Below are 21,431 nucleotides of genomic sequence, written 5' to 3' on the forward strand. Positions count from 1 at the left end.
GCCACCCTGGGGTTCGGATAGAGGGGTAGTGTGATGGACCTTCCCACACACAGGCCAACCACTCCATCCAAAACATCAACTGTCCCACAACAGCCTAAAGAATGAGGGAGGGGGAGGGGAGAGTGGGGAGGGAGAGGGGAGAGTGGGGGAATGAGGGGTAGAGTGAGGGAAGAGGGGTAGAATGGAGGACAGAGAGTAAGTGAGGGAGGAGGAATGAGAGAAGGAGGAGGGGATATTGAGGGAGGACAAACAGGATTTGGGGAGAGGAGTCATTGCTCAAGGAAGTAGTGAAGGATGGAGGAGTGAGGTGTGAGAGGTTAGGGGTGAGAGATGTGGGGGTGACAGTGGGGGATTGGGGTCAAGGTTGGGAGAGGGCAGAGTGAGGTGGGGGTCAGTGGTTAGGGGCTGAGGGAAGTGAGTGAATGAAGACAGTGGGGAATGTGGAGTCAGGGATGAGGGGTGAGCGGCGATAACTTACACAGCAGTGGGTTTCTTGAGCTTGGCACACAGCAGCAGGTCAGTGAAGAGGAAGAGATGTCTCAGCTTCCTCACCCCCTCCGACACCTCGACCAGGAACCCGTCCTTCACGAGCTGCCGGCTCTGGGGCCAAAGGGGTGGATTCACTGACAGGAGACTGACCGACCAGATGACCACCCCACACCCCGACCACCCTGCAAAACACTCCCCCATCGCAAAATATTGACTGTCCAACTCCCCCACGGATCCTTCCTGATCCAGTCAGTTCCTCCAGCCATTTCTGTGTCAACCTCCTCACAAATATTAATTCACCAGTCGGGTTTCAGATCACGTGAACCATTATTAGTGTTAAGTGAACACGAGATTTCAAAAGCAAGCACAGCCTGTTGGCACTTCCAGCAAAGCCTGAGATCATCGGGTAATTTAGCACTTGGCAAGGACCAATAAAATGTTAAGTTAAAGTAGAGCCACCATTGCTGGAGTGGGCCAAGGTTAGAATGGGGAAGCTTGAGGCTTTGCCTCAAGATGATTCAGCGAGAAGAGCCAGAGGGTAAGGTACAATCTTGAAGTACAAAAAAGTTGGATGAACTCAGCAGGTCGGGCAGCATCCATTGAAAGCAGCAGTCAACAAGAAGCAGGTACAATATTTCTTTCTCTCATTCTCATTGCATAGTTAGAGGACAGGAAACGCAGGGAGACCTCCATGACTCCACCTGCAGCTTCTAACACTCCATGTTGACTCCCAGAAGGTTAATTTACAGATCGAGTCTGAGGTAAAGAAGGCAAATGCAATTTCGGCTTTTATTTCAAGTGGAACAGAATATAAAAGCAAGGAGATGATGCACTTGGAGTGTTACCAACAGTTTTGGGCCCCATATCTCAGAAAGGATGTGTTGTCATTGGAGAGAGTCCAGAGGAGGTTCATGAGGATTAACATATGGGGTTAACATATGAGGAGCGTTTGGCAGCTTTGAGCCTGTACTCACTGGAATTTAGAAGAATATGAGGGATGGGAGGGATCTCATTGAAACCTACCGAATGTTGAAAGGACTAGACAGAGTGGATGTGGAGGGGATGTTTCCTACGGTGGGGGTATCCAGAACTAAGGGGCTCAGTCTCAAAATGGAGGGGCAACCTTTTAGAACAGAGGTAATGAGGATTTTTTTTTAGCCAGAGGGTAGTGAATCTGTGGAATTCTCTGCCATAGACTGCAGCGGAGGCTAAGTCCATGGGTGTACTTAAGGTGGAAATTGATTGTTTCCTGATCTGTCAGGACATCAAAGGATATGGTGAGAAGGCGGATGTATAGGGTTGAGTGGGATCTGGGATGAGGCATGATGATATGTCAGAGCAGACTCGAAGGGCAGAATGGCCCAATTCTGCTCCTATGTCTTATTGGCTTACGGTGGAAGAGTTGGAGCTTGAACTCGATGAACATTGATCATTCTTGAGGGTGAAAGGCAAGATATTTAGAGAGGTAGATACACCCAAGGTGCAGGACACAGGGAACTGGGTGACCATCAGGGAGGAGCAAGGCAATAGGCAGCCAGTGCAGAGTACCCCCCGTGGCCATTCCCCTCAGCAACTGGTATACTTGGATAGCTTGGGAGGGCGGGGTGTTAGTGGAAATGACCTAGCTGTCTTGAGGAAAATTAGAACATAAGAAATAGGAGCAGGAGTAGGCCATCTGGCCCATCGAGCCTGCCCCACCATTCAGGAAAACTATCAGAAGTTGCAGCTGGATCTGGACCAGCTGGAAAAATGAGCTGGAAAATAGTAGATGGAATTTAATGCAGACAAGTGTGAGGTGTTGCACTTTGGTATGTCAAGCCAGGGTAGGACTTGCAAACTGAGCAGAAGGGCACAGAGGAGTGTGGTAGAACAGAGGGATCTGGGAATACAGGTCCATAATCTCTTGAAAGTGGTGCCACTGGTAGATAGGGTTGTCAAAAAAGCTTTGAATAAGGTTGAATAAGTTAGGACTTTATTCCCTAGAGCATAGGAGAATGAGGGGAGATTGCAATGTTCTAAGTGCAGTTATCACTGTGTGTATACTATTTACAACTTTGAGATTCATCTCCTTACAGGCAGCCACAAAGAAACTCAATAGAACCCATTAAAAAAGACCCATCGTACACCTAATGTGCAGAGAAGAAACACATTGTGTTAACAATAAAAGTAAGCAAATAACATTCAGAACTGAATTTCACGAAAGTGAGTCCACAGCCTCAGTTCAGTGCAGAGACGAGCAAACCTTGGAGGGAACTGGCCTGTCCCTCGCCTCCAGCCCCAATACTCTGGCCTTTTCAATCTGGCCTGGTGGTTAAATCATCCAAACGTTGGGTCTCTCCTTGCTCTTGGACCACATACACAACCTTCCCAATTTGTCCCAACACTTAGATCAGTCAAACCTCAGGTCTTCCCTTGTACTCAGGCCTGGGCCCAGCACCTCGACTCAGCATCACCTCACCTCAGTTCCGCCGCATCAAAGTGGGTCCAAGTCCGCTTCAGCAACAGCCAAACATTGGCTCATTTCCTGCTCTCAGGCCCAGGGCCTACTGTCTTGATTTGGCCCATACATGCCACACCGCAACCTTTCTGTACCTCCAAGACTTCAGTTCACACCTCAAAAATGGCAGGTTGTATAGGCAGTTCAACAGCTCAACTCCAAAAGAGAATTTACAGGCTATTGATAGCAGTGATCTTATCCATAAGACCCCAATCTGTTAAGTTAGACAACCTCTCCTCCTCCATTCTCACCCTGAACACCGGGCCCCAAGGCTGTGTGCTGAGCCCTCTTCTGTACTCCCTTTTCACCTATGACTGCATTCCTGTACATGGTTCTAACTCCATAATCAAGTTCGCAGACGACACCACAGTGGTTGGCCTGATCAGAGGGGATGACGAGACAGCCCACAGGGACAAGGTCCAGCACCTGGCCACGTGGTGTGCGGACAACAACCTGGCCCTTAACACCCAGAAGACCAAGGAGATCATTGTGGACTTCAGGCATGCTAGGAGCCACATTCACGTCCCCATTTACATCAATGGAGCTGTAGTGGTGCGTGTATCAAGCTTCAAATTCCTTGGTGTCCACATTTCCGAGGATCTCACCTGGTCCCTGAACTCCTCCATCCTGATCTAAAAGGCGCAACAGTGTCTCTATTTCCTGCGCAGCAATCAAGAAAGCTCACCTCTCTCCCAGGATACTGACGGACTTTTACCGCTGTACCATTGAGAGCATACTCACCAACTGCATCTCAGTGTGGTATGGCAATTGTCCTGTATCGGACCGCAAAGCACTCCAGCGTGTGGTGAAAGCTGCCCAGCGGATTATCAGCACCCAATTGCCCACCATTGAGAACATCTATCACAAATGCTGCCTGGGCGGGGCAAAAAGCATTACCAAGGATGCATCTCACCCTAACGATGGACTTTTTACTCTCCTCCCATCCGGTAGGCGCTACAGGAGCCTCCGCTCCCACACCAGCAGGCACAGGAAGAGCTTCTTCCCTGAGGCTGTGACCCTGCTGAACCTCACATCACAGCACTGAGTGGTATTGCACCCATATTGTACTGTCTCAGTACTTTTATATTTGTGTGCTGTAGCACTTACTTTTTATTCACAGCTATTTTGTAAATAACACTATTCTTTGCATTTCTGGTTAGATGCTAACTGCAATTCATTTGGCTTTGTATCTGTACTTGGCACAATGACAATAACGTTGAAATCCAATCTAATCTAATCTAATAAAATATAGGAGCAGAAGTAGCCCATTCGGCCCACTGAGTCTCTGCCATTCAATCATGGGCTGATCCAATTCTTCCAGTCATCCCCACTCCCCTGCCTTCGCCCCAAACCTTTTGATGCCCTGGCTAATCAAGAACCTATCAATCTCTGCCTTAAGTACACCCAATGACTTGGCCTCCACAGCCACTCGTGGCAACAAATTCCACAGATTTACCACCCTCTGACTAAAGTAATTTTTCTGCATCTCTGATCTAAATGGACGTCCTTCAATCCAAGACTCCCCTACCATCCAAAAAAAGTGTGATTAACACAGTCAGTTGTTTGTTACCAGAAAGTCATCACTGTGCCATCTTAAACTGGAAGAGGTATACAGAATGATGAGGGGTATAGGTGGGGTAAATGCAAACAGGCTTTTTCCACCGAGGTTGGGTGAGACTGGAACTAGAGATCATGGGTTAAGGGTGAAAAGTAAAATGTTTAAAGGGAACATGAGGGGAAACTTCACTCAGAGGAAGATGAGAGTGTGGAAGGAGCTACCAGCACAAGTGGTGATGCGGGTTTGATTTCAACACTTAGGAGAAGTTTGGATAGGTACATGAATAGAGGCCTACAGTCAGAGTGCAAGTCAAAGAGACTAGTTACAATAATAGTTTGGTATAGACTAGGTGGGCTGAAGGATCTGTTTCTGTGCTGTAGTGTTTTATGGCTCTCTGACCCCTGCATCCATCTGCCGAGACCCCTTTTCCAACACCAAACCCCTCGCCCTTCTACCATCATCCATATTTTCACCTCATCCCTTCAGCCTCCCATTCCATTTCTCCGCCCCTCGCCCTCACCTCGCCCTTGGCCAGTCCAACGGGTGTGGGTCGCTCTGCGATTTCCTGGTTGATGCTGGACAGGAGATTGTGGGAGATGCGAAGAGCGTCCTCCAGCAGCGGGTAGTCAGGGTGATCAACCGGGGTGTGTTTCAGCAGGTCCTACAACACACAGCAGAGACAGGTTACAGAGTGGTTCCAGGGAGTAAGGGTCAGGATGGAGGGAAATAATGGGTTGGGGGCCACATTCACCCAGCTGGTCGGGAGGTGTGGTTTTGAGGGATTCACAGGGGTGGGGAGTGGGGGAGCGGATTCGGGGCGAAGGTGGCTCAGTGATGTCTGTACTCACGTGCAATACCAGTGTACTTCGGGTGACACGGTCAATGGGCTTGTAGAGAAGGGCTGGAACACAGACAGAATTGTGACTGAGACCAAGACTCACTACACTACTCCCAACCCCACACACACGCACCACAGTCCGCCTGTCCTAAACCCAGTCTCACCACCCCCCCCCACCCCTGTCCCGTGGGAGAGTAACGACCTCAACTCACCCCCTCGTCACACACGGTTACCATGCTGGTGGGCAGCCCTGAACCCCTTTCATGTGCAGACGCCTCTCCAGCCCTCCCATACATGTACCCACACACCGATACACGCAAGCTCCTGGACAGAGCACCGGGCCCAGGGAGGAGAGATTCAACATGCGATGGGGACAGGTGGAGAGCAGGATCAGAGGGTGAGGGGTGTGTCAGGGCAGTCCGGGGCGGGGGCGAGGATGAGGATGGGGGCAGTCCGGGGTGAGGTTAGGGCGGGTCTGGGGTGAGGGCAATTGGGGTGAAAGGAGAGGGCAAGAGGGGTCAAGGTCTGGGTCAGCACTATCCTACCTTCCAGTGTGACAGAGGTGGAGGTTTCCTTCGGATCTTTGCAGCTTTTGACCTTGATGTCCTGGGGGGACATAGGAGACGTTCACCACCAGATGACACCCCCCAACTCCTCGCGAGGTAGGACCCCTCACCAACCCCACCCCCCCAAAACGGCTCCACAGCTTTGAAAGCTGAACTCTGACCTCAGAGATCTTCCTGAAGTTGTTGTTGGCTGAACTGCAATGCTCCACCATCTCGATGGCCAACTTGTAATTGTCGACAAACTCCTTGTACACACCCAGACTCTCAGCCTGGGCAGCGGGCCCAGAGAGAGGTGGCAGGTGAGAAAGGGTGAGGAAGGAGAGAAGGTATATTAGTTACACCAGATACAATAAACCTGAATCCACCCCACCCCGCATCAATACAGGTCCGATCCCTGAGCTCTCACTGTAGCCTTCCCTCACACACCCATCCTCCCCACTGCCCACGCACCTTCTACCCTCCTCTCACCCCACCCAGTGTCTCCACACCCCTCCCTCTGCCCTCCTTATTCCTCTGTCCCCTCCCCTACATTGCAACTTGCCTCTTCCTCTGTCTCCTCCCCTTATTGCCTATCTCTCCCTGTCAATTCCCCCACTCCCACCTCCTCCTCCCCTCGCCTCTCCATCCCCCCATCTCTCTGACACCCCTCTCTGCCTCTCCATCCCCCCCCCGCCTCTCCTTCTCACTGGCTCGCTCGCTCGCTCTCTCTCTCTCTCTCTCTCTCTCTCTCTCTCCACAGCCCCTTGTCTCTTTGTCCTGCTACTGGGTGTAATGCAGACTCACCAGAGTGTGGAAGAGTTGTCCCACGGTGGGGTGGGCATCCCAATGCTGGATGTGAGCCCTCAGTCCGTCCGTGAATTGTTGGTGGACCTGGTGGATCTCGGTGACCCTATAGAAAATGGTGTCGATCTGCTGGTGGGTTAGGACAGGCTGTGACGTGGTGGCCGCTGCCTTCAGCGGCTTCAGTGGCTACAGGGGGTCCAGAGTGCTGCGGGTTAGATGGTCTGAACTCTCCCTTCTGGCCAGCTCCCGCTCCATTCACCCCTGCCCGTCTCCCGCCTACCTCTGCCAAGTGCCCACCCCCTACCCGGCTCCCACCCACCTCCACCGAGTGCCCACCCCATTCACCCCTGCCCGTCTCCTGCCTACCTCTGCCAAGTGCCCACCCCCTACCCGGCTCCCACCCACCTCCACCGAGCGCCCACCCCATTCACCCCTGCCCGTCTCCTGCCTACCTCTGCCAAGTGCCCACCCCCATCCCCTCCCTGCCAGGCAGTAGTGGGTGAGGGTATCGGGAAAGATCTGGATATGGGTCAAGAATGGGAGTAGGGCTTGAAAGGTTAGCATGAGGGGAGATGGGGAGGCAAGAAGGGGGAGATGGGGATAAGGGCAAGGGTGGAGGGGGGAAAGGGGGATGAAGAGATGGGTGTAATGCCCAGGTAAAGATTTTACTACTAATGTTTTAGGGTATTTCATTTCATGGTTTTCTGTATAAGCTGTGTGTTCTGCTGGTAGTGTTTGGGTTATTGTTAAAGATAAAGGAACTTAGGAATGTTGCGTCATCCAATCAGGATGGTGGAACTGGGAGAAGGTTCTAGAGAACACTAGGGGAGAGGTTTTGTGACAGAAATTGAGGTGGGTCGAGGTCTTTTTTTGGGGGGGAGGTGCAATAGAGACAGAAGAAGCTTGAGAGAACTGGCTGTTGGATTCGATCTGGTGTGAATGCGCAATCTGATGGAGCTTGAGGGGGACTGTACTGGGGATCGGCGAATAGGAGTTAGCGCCGTGATTACATTGGAGATTTGAGCTCCAACCTGTGCACGTTTGACAGTTTAATTATGATGGGCCCTTGTTTTTTTTTCTTTTTCTTTAATAACTGTTTGGTTAAGCTAACATTCGTAAATATGCTTTCCTTATAACTGTGTTCAGATTACGGTCTGTTATGTCTTGCCACAGGACAATTAAATGGGAACAGTGAGTTACAGTGTTCACACAAAGCAGGGTTTGGATGGGCAAGATATTGCAACCTCACGGATTTGGTGGCACCCGGGTCATATTCTAGACATACAAAGTCTGATAAAGGTTTTCTCATCGCTGAGCCTGGTGGCTGTTAGTAAGGGACCAACGATCCATATCTCTAGAGACGCCCAGTAAACGGGTTTCATTGTGGGGGCTATCATCCCAGACTGAGTTTGTTGAATACTGTGTAATTTCTCTAAGAACTGATTAAGTGGCTTTCTGTTTAAGCCTGTGTTAAACTTTTGACCAAGAAAGCGATTAAGATATGTGGTTACGAACGACGCAGGGATTAGGCGTTGGTGCAATTCAAAGAGATCATCTGTAATGAATACTTGTGTTCTGAGTGGGGTGGATATCTGCAGCCCAGATGAATTGTTATTTAGGGTTTTAAGTACCATTAAAGAACTAGGGGAAGTTGCATTCATGGAATGACAGTTTGACCAAATGGAGGGCAAAGATGTTTTAGTTCAGACCAGCCATGACGTAATGGGAGTGGATCTGCCTGTTACCACTGGGGTCCTGGGAGAGGCCACGGGCCATCCACACTTTCAGAGGAGAGAGAAGGGTAGGCAAGGGTGCCAAATTGGAAGCTGAGTTTCCTGTAGCTGAGGGCAGAAACTTTAAAGACAAGCTTTTCTTGTTTCTGCAGAATGAGAGGAAGGAGTTGTCTTATGTGTAAGGTCTAATGAGTCCTCCAGCAAGGGGTAAGAGTTCTGAATTGGTTTTGCCAATTATGTCCCTGGTCGATAAATGGCAAAGTGCACTGGCAGAGTCAGTTATCTTAGGCTGAGAATGTTCTCAGGAGTGAAGCCAACCCTGAGTGGGAGAAGGAATATGAGACGGGTGGAGCAGACATCTCAGATGCTGTATGATGTGCTCTGATAATGTGAAAAGACAGTGACTGGTAGAGAGCCTAAAATGTCCAGCTGCTGAGGCAGTGACATCCTTAAAGACAGAGAACCTCTTTGCTGCTTCTGCAGGCTAAATGCAAGCGCTGTTAGCAAGGGACCAACAATCCACATACTGCATTTTTTGGCAATGGAGCTTATGGTGGGGTTTAGAAGCATGTTTCAGGAGAAGAGGGAGAAACTTTCTGCCCACATTTTTCAGCTAGAGAGACAACTGCTTTGCTTACAGCGTAAAGGGGCCATTCCCCAGGCTGATATGAATCAATTAAGGATGAACCAAGTGGCGAAGGGTTAGGGTCACGTGACATGATTGCTTTCAGCCTCTCAATGTCTTGTAAGATGTGTCCCCCTCCCTTGCTTGTTGAGCTGATCAGAGAAGTAGGAGAGGAGGAAAAAGCGATGGAGGAGTTGGAGGCCTCCCTCCGTCAGCAGGGAACAGTCCTCGGTAGTTGCCTCTGTTGCTGAAGTGACCCCTGATGTCACACATGCAGGGGTTTTACAGGACTTCGTGAAAGAATTGAGAGCCGAGATATCTCGCTCGATATCGACTGGCGCTGTCACCAAGCATGACAAGGTCAATAGGTAGTCAGACCCACTGATGGGACATGCTAAGCAGGCCCTCTGTATTGTTCCCCCTCACCACAGTTGTAACATACAATACAGGACTCACAGTAAAGGGCTACTGTTGAACAGGGTCCTTGAGAAGGGGAGCGACCGGTATTGATGGTTACAACTGTGGTGAGAAGGACGTGAAAACCTTTGGAAAGTGAACCAACAGTTATTTAAATAGAAGGGGAAGTCAGGAAACCACGGATCAATGTATCAAGGAAAATATGAAAGAGCAAAACACTACTCCTGAAGGCTTAGCAGGCCCAAGCTCCAGAGTATCCCACAGATGCTAGAGCCATATTGATACGGGTTCTCAGGTTACTCTCTATAGATCATTCTACAACCGGAATTTGACACATTTACCATTGATGCCACTCAGTGCGCTAAAGATCTGGGGTCTTAGTACAGATGACTACCCGTTTGATGGCTACTTGTCGTTGAAACTGGAGGTTTCAGAGGCAGGTGTGGGAGTAGCTGAGGTCCTTGATATGTTAATGTTGGTCTGTAGAGAAGGGTGAAGCTTCAATTCTTGTGGGGACAAATACTCCTATTGTGAGGAGGCTAGTGGGAGCCTGCAAGGAGAGAATTGGAGAGAGCTTTCTGAAAGATGTACATTCACCCTGTCTTTAGAGCTGCTTTTCAGAAAGTGCAAGCCCATCCTGGACTGGATGATGAGCACAAACAAGGAACTGTGTGGTGCACCCAGTCCAATCTATTGTGTTACGGCCTGGGGAAATAGCTAGAGTGACGAGAAACCCCAAATTTCCCAGAATGCCTGATGCCGAGGCCCTCCTGGTGGATGCTCTGGAAGACCACGAAGAGGAGTCATGCTTACCCGCTGGGGTACTGGTGAGGCCCGAATTGCAGAAGCCCTCGGTTCTACAGGTGAACAGGATGACAGTGAGTGTCAGGAACACCTCGGAGAGGGAGGTCACCCTCAGGCGGGGGATGCCAATGGCACACCTGTTTCTAGTGACTGTTATGTCTAGTTTTCCTGTGTGAAAAGCAGGAGAGAGAGACCATCTCCTGGATCAGGACAGTAGACATCAAGTCATTCGACTATGGTGACTCCCTGGTACCTGGAGGTTGGAAAAGAAGACTGACAGAGGTTCTCAGGACGAGGCTTTTCATTCCAGAACGAAGGAGATGTCCTTCTTCAAAGAAAGGGCTTCCATTCCTCCACCATCAACACCTCCTTCATCCGCATCTCTTCCATTTCATGCATGTCTGCTCTCATCCCACCCTCCCAGGGATAGGGTTCCTCTTGTCCTCACCTACCACCCCACCAGCCTCCGCATCCAGCACACAAGTCTCCTCAACCTCTGTCATCTCCAATGGGATCCCACCACCAAGCACATCTTTCTCTCCCCCCACAGGGATCGTACCCTACACCACTCCCTCATCCATTCGTCCCTCCCCACTCATCTCCCTCCTGGCACATACCCTTGCAAGTAGAATAAGTGCTACACCACCTCCCTCACTACCATTTCGGGCTCCAAACAGTCCTTCCAGGTGAGGTGACACTTCAGCTGTGAGTCTGTTGGGGTCAGATATTGTGTCCAGTGCTCCCGGTGTGGCCTCCTGTATTTCGGTGACACCCAAAATAGATTGCGAGACCACATTGCTGAGCACCTATGCTCTGTCCACCAGGAAAAGCGGGATCTCCCAGTGGCCACCCATTTTAATCCCTCTTCCCATTCTGATCCATAGCCTCCTTACTATCACGATGAGGTTGGGGGAACAACCCTGAATTTTCTGTCTGGGCAGCCTCCAACCTGATGGCATGAACATTGATTTCTCAAACTTCCGGTAATTGCCCCTTCCCCCCTTCCCATCCCCTTTTCCCTCTCTCACTTTATCTCCTTGCCTGACCATCACCTTCCTATAGTGTTCCTCCCCCACTTTTCCTTTTTCCATGACCTTCTATCCTCTCCTATTAGATACCCCCTTCTCCAGCCCATACAGGGGTCTCTTAGAAACATAGAAAACCTACAGCACTATACAGGGCCTTTGCCCACAAAGTTGTGCTGAACATGTCCCTACCTTAGAACTACCTAGGCTTTACCCACAGCCCTCTATTCTTCTAAGGTCCGTCTAGCCATCCAGGAGTCTCTTAAAAGACCCTTTTGTTTCCACCTCCACCACTGCCGCCGGCAGCCCATTCCACGGACTCACTCACTCACTCACTTACCCCTGACATCACCTCTTTACCTACCTCCAAGCACCTTCAGACTGTGCCTTCTAGTGCTAGTCAATTCAGCCCTGGGGAAAGGCCTCTGACTATCCACACAATCAATGCCTCTCATTATCTTGTACACCTCTAGCAGGTCACCTTTCATCCTCCGTTGCTCCAAGGAGAAAAGGCCAAGTTCTCTCAACCTATTCTCATAATGCACATTCCCCAATCCAGGCAACATCTTTGTAAATCTCCTCGGCACCCTTTCTATGGTTTCCACGTCCTTCCTGTAGTGAGGTGACCAGAACTGAGCACAGTACTCCAGGTGGGATCTGACCAGGGTCCTTTATAGCTGCAACATTACCTCTTGGCTCTTAAACCCACGATTGATGAAGGCCAATGCACTGTATGCCTTCTTAACCACGGAGTCAACTTGCGTAGCAGCTTTGAGTGTCCTGTGGACTCGAACCCCAAGATCCCTCTGATCCTTCACACTGCGAAGAGTCTTACGATTAGTACTATATTCTGCCATCATATTTGACCTACCAAAATGAAGCACTTCACACTTATCTGGCTTGAAATCCATCTGCCACTTCTCAGCTCAGTTTTGCATCCTATCAATGTCCCACTGTAACCTCTGACAGTCCTTCACACTATCCAGAATAAACCCAACCTTTACGTCATCAGCAAATTTACTAACCCAACCCTCCACTTCTTCATCCAGGTCATTAAAAAAAAATCACAAAGAGTAGGGGTCCCAGAACAGATTCCTGAGGCACACCACTGGTCACCGGCCTCCATGCAGAATATGACCCGTCTACAACTACTCTTTGCCTTCTGTGGGCAAGCCAGTTCTGGATCCACAAAGCAATGTCCCCTTGGATCCCATGCCTACTTACTTTCTCAATGAGCCTTGCATGGGGTACCTTATCAAACACCTTGCTGAAATCCATATACACTACATCTACTGCTCTTCCTTCATCAATGTGCTTAGTTACATCCTCAAAAAATTCAATCAGGCTCGTGAGGCATGAACTGCCTTTGATAAAACCATGCTGACTATTCCTAATTGTATTATACCTCTCCAAATGTTCATAAATGCTGCCTCTCAAGATCTTCTCCATCAACTTACCACCCACTGAAGTCTTTCACCAACCAACTTCCCAGGTCTTAAGTTCACCCCTCCCCCTACCAGTTTCACCCATCACCTTGTGTTTCTCTGACTTCTCATCTTTTTTTCTCCAGCCCTGATGAAGGGTCTCGGCCCAAAATGTCGACTGTACTCTTTTCCATAGATGCTGCCTGGTCTGCTGAGTTCCTCCAGCATTTTGTGTGTGTTGCTTGTCTTCTCTACTGACGAATTTGATGTGGTTTGTTCCAAGAGTACTCACCACACAATTTGAGTGAAAGAAGACACCCCTTTCAGAGAAGGCTCAGTGAATAGCACTTGCTGATGTGGAGGATGTTTGGCAGCATCTGTTGTAGCTGAAGGAAGTTGGGATTATCAGTGAGTCAAGGAGTCCCTTATGCGCCTCTCATAGGGGTGGTGAGGAAGAAGAATGGGAAGGAACGAATGTGGATTGACTATCAGACACTGAACCGACGTACAGTTCCTGACCAGTAGACTGTTCTGCAAATTGAGGTCACGCTGCCCTGCCTGAGTGGAGTGAAGTGCTTCAGTGTGCTGGACCTAAGGAGTGGGTACTATCAGACCCCCATGAGTGAGACTGACAAGGAGAAGACGGCATTCGTATGTCCACTTGGATTCTTTCAGTTTGAAAGGAGGCCCCAGGCAATATCAGGAGCACCAGCTCCTTTCCAACGTGTCATGGAGACTGTTGGGGATATGAACTTGCTTGAGCTACTGATGTAACCTGGATGATCTCACAGTGTTTAGGTCCACCCTGGAAGAGCACGAGATGAGGCAACTGACAGTGCGAAACCGTCTGAAAGCTGAGGGTTAAATCTGTCACTAGACAAGTGCCAGTTCTGCAAGATGTCTGTCACCGAAGTTGGCACATAGTCTCATGGTATGAAGTAAGTACAGATCCAAAGGTAGAGGCGGTGACCACATGGCCAAGGCCCAAGAATGTGAGAGCTCTACGCTCGTTCCTTGGATTCTGTGGGTACTATCGGAGGTTCGTGAAGGACTGCTCCAAAGTGAGTCGCTCTTTGAATCAGATTCTGTGCAGTTACTCTCCTTTAGGGAAGAAAGGAAGGAGGACGAAAGGAAAAGATGGTAAAGTTTATCGTAGCCCTTCAGAGCCCTTTGGAGCAAGATGGGATGCAAAATATGAAGAAATCTTTTGGTTGCTAAAGGAGGTGCTGAAGAAAACACCTGTGTTGGCTTTTACAGAGCCCTGGTTGCCGTATGTACTGCATACAGATGCCAGCCGAGAGGGCTTAAGGGGCGTTCTGTATTAGGATCAGGGTAAAGGTTGAAGCCTGCCACTTTTGTCAGCCGGAGTCTGAGCGAAACTACCCCATGAACAAATTGGAGTTCTGGTGTTGAAATGGCTGTAGTGGATAGTGATTATCTATCTGGTGCCAAGTTCAAAGTGAGGACTGACAACAATCTGTTATCCAGACCTCGACGAAAACAGATGCCACAGGCCATCAGTGGTTGGCAGTGTTGTCTGCCTATGATTTTAGCCTGAAGTGCTGGCCAGGCAGCCGGTACATTGATGCGGATGCATTGTCCCGCCATGCGCACGAAGGGCCGGAAATGGACAGAGTGGGAGGGCGTTCTTGCACCTAGAGTGCCTGTTTTCTGCCACGGGGAAATCAGAGCAAGGCAAGGGCAGAATAGAGTTGTGGATCATGTGGGAACTTCTGGTTGCGCCATTCCACAAGTTTATTGCAACTTGACCACTCTGAATGCGAAACAGTTGCCTGCACTGAGTCCTGGGGAAGTGGACACTGCTCAGTGAGATGACTCTTGTATAGGTACCATTTGGTCAGCTGTTGCAAAAGGGGATATGGCACAAATTGAAAAGACAAAACACCCTGCCATACCTCTCTACTGCTGAGAGAATGGAAGAAAATGGGAGTTGAGGAACCAGGTTCTATACTGGGTCCAGACAGGCTTTGGCATTCCCAGCTGTTTCTGCCAGAGAAGTATCAGAGGATTGCATTGAAATCACTTCATGATCACTCAGGTCATTTGGGGTTTGACAAGACCTGTGGATTGGTTTGAATTTGGTTCTACTGGCCCTGAATGAAGCCTGAGGTCAAAGAGAACTGTAAGTCGTGCATTCAATGTTTTCAGAAGATGCTGCCTACGAGAGCTGCTCCTTTATCCCATTTGGAGAGTGCAGGCCACTTGATCTAGTATGTATGGATTTCCTCTCCATAGAGCCTGATTTCAGCAACACTGCAAATGTCTTGATTATTATTGATCACAACACCAGATATGCTCAAGTCTTCCCTACAAAGGATCAGAGAGCGACCACCATGGTCTAAGTGTTATGTGAAAAGCATTTAGTTCATTATGGCCTTCCAAAACAGCGATCAGGGAAGGGATTTTGAGAGTATGCTGATACATGAGTTACTAGGCATGCTTGGAGTTGAGAAATTGAGGACTACACCTTATCAGCCTCAGGGTGATCTCCAGCCCAAGAGGTTCAACTGGACATTGCTAGACATGCTCAGAACCCTGGATATCAGCAAGAAGAGCAAATGGAGTCAGCATAGTGAGCATTTGGCCCACTGTTACAACTGTACACAGAATGGAGCTACGAGATAGTCACCATATTATCTGATGTTTGGACACAAAGAGAGATTGCCTGTAGACCTCTGTTTTGGGACTTGAAACAGAAGACCAATCTTAAGTATGTGTCTGACATGAAGAAGGAATTGCAAGTGGTTTACAAACTAGCAGTGCTCTCTGTTACCAAGCAGGATTAAGGAAACAAGAGGAGATATGATCAAAAGATTAGGTTCTCCCAACTGATGGCTGCAGACAGAGTTCTAATAAGGAATTTGGGCCTACCAGGGAAGCACAAGTTGGCTGACTGATGGGTGGTTATGCCTTAGGTAGTGGAGAGTCAGATGCCAAATGTGCCAGTTTTTTGGGTGAAGCCAAAAGACGGAAATGTGTCTGTCAAAATTCTCCATCAAAACCACCTTTTACCTCTAGGACAAGAGATATGTGTTGACCCAGAGCTTGACATGGACTTTACACCTAGAAGAAGGGCTCTGTGCTGAAGTGGGAGAACAGAAAGACAATCAGTGGAGAGACCTGAAAGGGACATAACTGTTGTAAGCTGTATGGACTCAGAGAACGAGGAATTGGGGGTGTGGTATATGTTACCTTATGCAAACTCCCCAATAATTGATGAAGAAATTCCTGAACCTTCCCACGCTGGGGTGGGGGTAACTGGGCTCCAAAGTAACTGGGAATGAAGCTGAGCTCAGTCAAGTGACAGAGGGGCCTGAATTGCTGGAACAGATGAATAATGGATAGGGGGCTTCACCAAGAAGGCAGGAAAGACCCCACCAAGAAGTGTCTGAGACTGAAGAAGTGAATGATAGGATAAGGAGAGTGAGGAAACCCCTGGATATGTTGGCCTATGTGGTACTGGGAACAGAGTGTTGTGCCTATCCCTCTAGTGAGATACATCTCTACCATTTACAAATGGATTGGAGGTCCTGACATCATGAACTTCCTTTGAAAACTGTGTTATTAATGATGAGGACAATGCTATTTTTGGTGGGGGAAGATTGTAATGCCCTGGTAAAGATTTTACTGCTAATGTTGTTTCTGTGCATTCTGCTGGTAGTGTTTGGTTTACCATTAAAGATAAGGGATGCTTAAGAATGTTGTGTCATCCAGTCAGGAGGGTGGAATTGGGAGAAGGTTCTAGAGATTGCTGGGGAGAGGTTTTGTGACAGACACTGAGGTGGGTTGAGCTCTTTTTCGGTGGAGGATGGAGAAAGAAGCTGGAGAGGACTGGCTGAATGATTTGAACCGGCAGGAATGCACGATTCAAAGGAACCCGAAAGGGGAATTTCTACCGGGGATCAGTGAATAGGAGCTGGCGCCGTGAGTACATTGGACACACTGGCTTTTGGAAGATTTGAGCTTCAACCTGTGCACATGTGACTGTTAATTACGATGGGCCCTTTTGTTTTTATCTTTCTTTATTTTAATACTGTTTGGTTAAGCTAACATTCATAAATATGTTTTCTTTATAATTGCATGCACTGTACATTCTGTTATTTCTTGCCGATGGGTGATTACATGGGAGCAGTAAGTTACACAGTGTTCACACAAAGCGAGGTTTGGGTGGGAGAAACATCCCAACTTCACGGTTTTGCTGGGACTCAAGTCATATCGATCTTAGACATACGGATTCTGAAAACAATGGTTTTCCCACTGCTAGGTCCAGTGGCTGTCAGTGAGAGGACAATGAGCAGCATCTCCAGAGATGCCCAGTAAAGAGGGGTTTTACAGGGAATGGGGGAGATTGGGGTGGGGGGGGGGGGAGGGAGATGAACAAGGTGACATGGGGATAGGGGTAGGGGAAGGTGGACCACACTGAGTGAGACCACAGCCCCTAGCAACTCCTGCCCGTGAGAATACAGCCCCTGTGAGACCAACAAACCTCACTTGAGACCCAGAAACCACATTGAGATGGCCACACCCTCCATCCATACCAGTAGTAGGGCCTCCAGCTGGTTGAGGTAGAGCTCCTCACTGGCGAGAACGCCTGACAGAACCAAACTTCTCATCTCCAGTCGCTTCTCCGGACCCGACACACCCTGGGGAGACAGTCACAGCGGTCAGTCTCACGGTCCCCACACCCTGGGGAGACAGTCACACTGGTCAGTCTCACAGTCCCCACACCCTGGGGAGACAGACACATTGGTCAGTCTCACAGTCCCCACACCCTGGGGAGACAGTCACACCGGTCAGTCTCACAGTCCCCACAACCTGGGGAGACAGACACATTGGTCAGTCTCACAGTTCCCACACCCTGGGGAGACAGTCACACCGGTCAGTCTCACAGTCCCCACACCCTGGGGAGACAGTCACAGCGGTCAGTCTCACGGTCCCCACACCCTGGGGAGACAGTCACACTGGTCAGTCTCACAGTCCCCACAACCTGGGGAAAATAGTTACACTGGTTAGTCTCACGGTCCCCACACCCTGGGGAGACAGTCACATTGGTCAGTCTCAATGTCCCCACACCCTGGGGAGACAGTCACAGCGGTCAGTCTCACGGTCCCCACACCCTGGGGAAACAGTCACATTGGTCAGTCGCACAGTCCCCACACCCTGGGGAGACAGTCACACCGGTCAGTCTCAATGTCCCCACACCCTGGGGAGACAGTCACACTGGTCAGTCTCACAGTCCCCACACCCTGGGGAGACAGTCACACCGGTCAGTCTCACAGTCCCCACACCCTGGGGAGACAGTCACACCGGTCAGTCTCAATGTCCCCACACCCTGGGGAAAATAGTTACACTGGTCAGTCTCACGGTCCCCACACCCTGGGGAGACAGTCACACTGATCAGTCTCACGGTCCCCACACCCTGGGGAGACAGTCACTGCGGTCAGTCTCAATGTCCCCACACCCTGGGGAGACAGTCACACTGGTCAGTCTCACGGTCCCCATACCCTGGGGAGACAGTCACAGCGGTCAGTCTCAATGTCCCCACACCCTGGGGAAACAGTCACATTGGTCAGTCTCAATGTCCCCACACCCTGGGGAAACAGTCACATTGGTCAGTCTCACAGTCCCCACACCCTGGGGAGACAGTCACATTGGTCAGTCTCAATGTCCCCACACCCTGGGGAGACAGTCACAGCGGTCAGTCTCACAGTACCCACACCCTGGGGAGACAGTCACATTGGTCAGTCTCACAGTCCCCACACCCTGGGGAGACAGTCACAGTGGTCAGTCTCAATGTCCCCACACCCTGAGGAGACAGTCTCACCGGTCAGTCTCACGGTCCCCACACCCTGGGGAGACAGTCACAGTGGTCAGTCTCAATGTCCCCACACCCTGGGGAGACAGTCACACTGGTCAGTCTCACAGTCCCCACACCCTGGGGAGACAGTCACACTGGTCAGTCTCAATGTCCCCACACCCTGAGGAGACAGTCTCACCGGTCAGTCTCACGGTCCCCACACCCTGGGGAAACAGTCACACTGGTCAGTCTCACTGTCCCCACACCCTGGGGAAACAGTCACATTGGTCAGTCTCAATGTCCCCACACCCTGGGGAGACAGTCTCACCGGTCAGTCTCACAGTCCCCACACCCTGGGGAAACAGTCACACTGGTCAGTCTCACTGTCCCCACACCCTGGGGAAACAGTCACATTGGTCAGTCTCACAGTCCCCACACCCTGGGGAGACAGTCACATTGGTCAGTCTCACAGTCCCCACACCCTGGGGAGACAGTCACACTGGTCAGTCTCAATGTCCCCACACCCTGGGGAAACAGTCTCACCGTGCTCACAGCCTGGGTGGTCAACAGTCATTCCCCTGCCATTTCTGCACCCTGGGGGAAACACAACCACTTCTGTCACCCTTGCCACATCACCATCACACCACAGGACACACAGAGGCATCTGCATTCCTCAGCCACAGACTCCCTCTCTTACACCCTCACCTTCTGCAGCCCCAGGTCCGTATCATCTATTTGCTCCCTCTCGCATTCGTCCTGGTCCGAGGCATCAGCTCCCTCCAACACCTCATCCAAGAATGAAAGCACCTCCTCCTCACCCATTGCTGCGAGGGGTGGCCTCTACCTCTGAGAGCACACCAAGAGTACGACCTCTCCCTCCTCCTCTGACAGTAGTCCAAGGGTGCGACTTCTCCCTCTCTTCTACCTCCAAGACTAAACTGAAGGATCCCTCCTCTTGCTCCTCCTCTGAGAGTAGTCCGAGGCTGTGATCTCTCCCTTTCCCCTACCTCTGAAAGGGGATCGAGGGTGCACCCTCTCCCCACGTCCAAGAGGAGACTGCGTGCGAGATTTCTCCTTCTCTCCCTGCTTCGAGAGCAGGCCAAGGCTGGGATCTCACCCTCTCCCCTTCAATCTCCACCAACCTCTCCCTTCCTCCTCTGAGAGTGGAGTGAGGGAGCGGTCTCTCCCACCCTGTCACCTGTCCTTGTCCTTGTCCCTCTTCCTCTACCCCTGGCACTCTCTGGCAAGGCACCTGGCACCTCTCCCACTCACCTCCTCCCTGCCCCTCTCCTCTCTGGATAAGAGCCTCGACTTGTCCCTCTTCTCCTCTCCCTCCACCTAATTTCTCATCCCTCCCTCCTCTTACCCTCCCTGCCACTCTCCTCTCCGTGGGACAGTTTCTTCCTGTCCTACCTCCCCTCCCCCGCTCTCTCTTCCCCTCCCTCTCTGAGATACTCCTTCCACTCCTTTCCTCTTCACACTCCCTGTACCTCTCCCTCTCCTCCTTTCCCTCTCCACCTCTCCCTCCTTGTCCTCCTACCCCACTCTGCCTCGCTCCCCTTGGTGGAACAAAGCCTGCCCCTGCGTCTTGCAAGTCACAACTTCCTTGTTGAGGTTCTTCCTCCCTGGTTGCCCGCTGCACGAAAGCAGGATTTGCCCGGAACGGTGAGAGAGCAGGAACACAGCAACACAGAGGGTAGGGCTGAGTGGGGAGGGGGGGGGGGACAGTGAAGCCCCCACACTACACCTCCTCTGGGGTCCAAGGAGCAGATGCCGGGAACAGCCTGAGTCATAAACAACGAGCCCGACACTCCCCCACTGAGTCAGCAAGTGGCCACAATAACCACAGACCTGTGACTCGTGTTGCAGGGCCCAGAGACAACAGTACTGTACAGACACAATGACAGACCCGTCCCCACCGGTACCGTACCCCGGTGTCGCACAGTGACAGACCCGTCCCCACCAGTACCGTACCCCGGTGTCGCACAGTGACAGACCCGTCCTCACCGGTACCGTACCCCGGTGTCGCACAGTGACAGACCCGTCCCCGCCGGTACCGTACCCCGGTGTCGCACAGTGACAGACCCGTCCCCGCGGGTACCGTACCCCGGTGTCGCACAGTGACAGACCCGTCCCCGCGGGTACCGTACCCCGGTGTTACACAGCGAGAGACCCGTCCCCACCGGTACCGTACCCCGGTGTTGTTCAGCGACAGACCCGTCCCCACCGGTACCGTACCCCGGTGTTACACAGCGACAGACCCGTCCCCACCGGTACCGTACCCCGGTGTCGTACAGTGACAGACCCGTCCCCACTGGTACCATACCCCGGTGTCACACAGTGACAGACCCGTCCCCACCGGTACCGTACCCCGGTGTCACACAGTGACAAACCCGTCCCCACCGGTACCGTACCCCGGTGTCACACAGTGACAAACCCGTCCCCACCGGTACCGTACCCCGGTGTCACACAGTGACAAACCCGTCCCCACCGGTACCGTACCCCGGTGTCATACAGTGACAGACCCGTCCCCACCGGTACCGTACCCCGGTGTCACACAGTGACAAACCCGTCCCCACTGGTACCGTACCCCGGTGTCACACAGTGACAGACCCGTCCCCACCGGTACTGAATCCTCTTTTGGCACATGCCCTCTCATCCAGTCAGCATCCTGGTATACGTATTCTGCACCATCTCCCTCAGCATCCTTCCTATAATGGCGCAACCAGACTGTCAGCAACACTCCAGAAGCAGCCTAACTCAAGTTTTATAAAGCTGCAATATAACTTGCTAACTTTTGAACTCAAAGCCTTGACTAGTAAATACAAGAATGCTATATGCCTTTTTAACCACT

At 51.0% G+C, this 21,431-nt stretch overlaps 1 protein-coding gene across 3 annotated transcripts in view; it reads right to left on the reverse strand.

Moving 5' to 3' along the window:
* Nucleotides 1–21,431, reverse strand: part of abr (ABR activator of RhoGEF and GTPase) — a 74,081-nt gene that overhangs the window by 21,827 nt on the left and 30,823 nt on the right. For 2 of the 3 annotated variants that reach the window (XM_073053038.1, XM_073053039.1), the window contains exons 3-9: nucleotides 17,319–17,423; nucleotides 6,732–6,917; nucleotides 6,110–6,217; nucleotides 5,928–5,988; nucleotides 5,393–5,445; nucleotides 5,065–5,205; nucleotides 479–600 (exon numbers count right to left, since the gene is read on the reverse strand). In XM_073053038.1, the coding sequence (XP_072909139.1) occupies nucleotides 479–600; nucleotides 5,065–5,205; nucleotides 5,393–5,445; nucleotides 5,928–5,988; nucleotides 6,110–6,217; nucleotides 6,732–6,917; nucleotides 17,319–17,423 (776 nt within the window). Of the gene's footprint in view, nucleotides 1–478; nucleotides 601–5,064; nucleotides 5,206–5,392; nucleotides 5,446–5,927; nucleotides 5,989–6,109; nucleotides 6,218–6,731; nucleotides 6,918–17,318; nucleotides 17,424–19,282; nucleotides 19,827–21,431 lie in introns of those variants that run through there. The other variant, XM_073053040.1, reaches the window with a different exon arrangement.

The sequence above is a fragment of the Hemitrygon akajei genome, chromosome 8, assembly GCF_048418815.1.
Source record: "Hemitrygon akajei chromosome 8, sHemAka1.3, whole genome shotgun sequence".
NCBI classification, from domain to species: Eukaryota; Metazoa; Chordata; class Chondrichthyes; order Myliobatiformes; family Dasyatidae; genus Hemitrygon; species Hemitrygon akajei.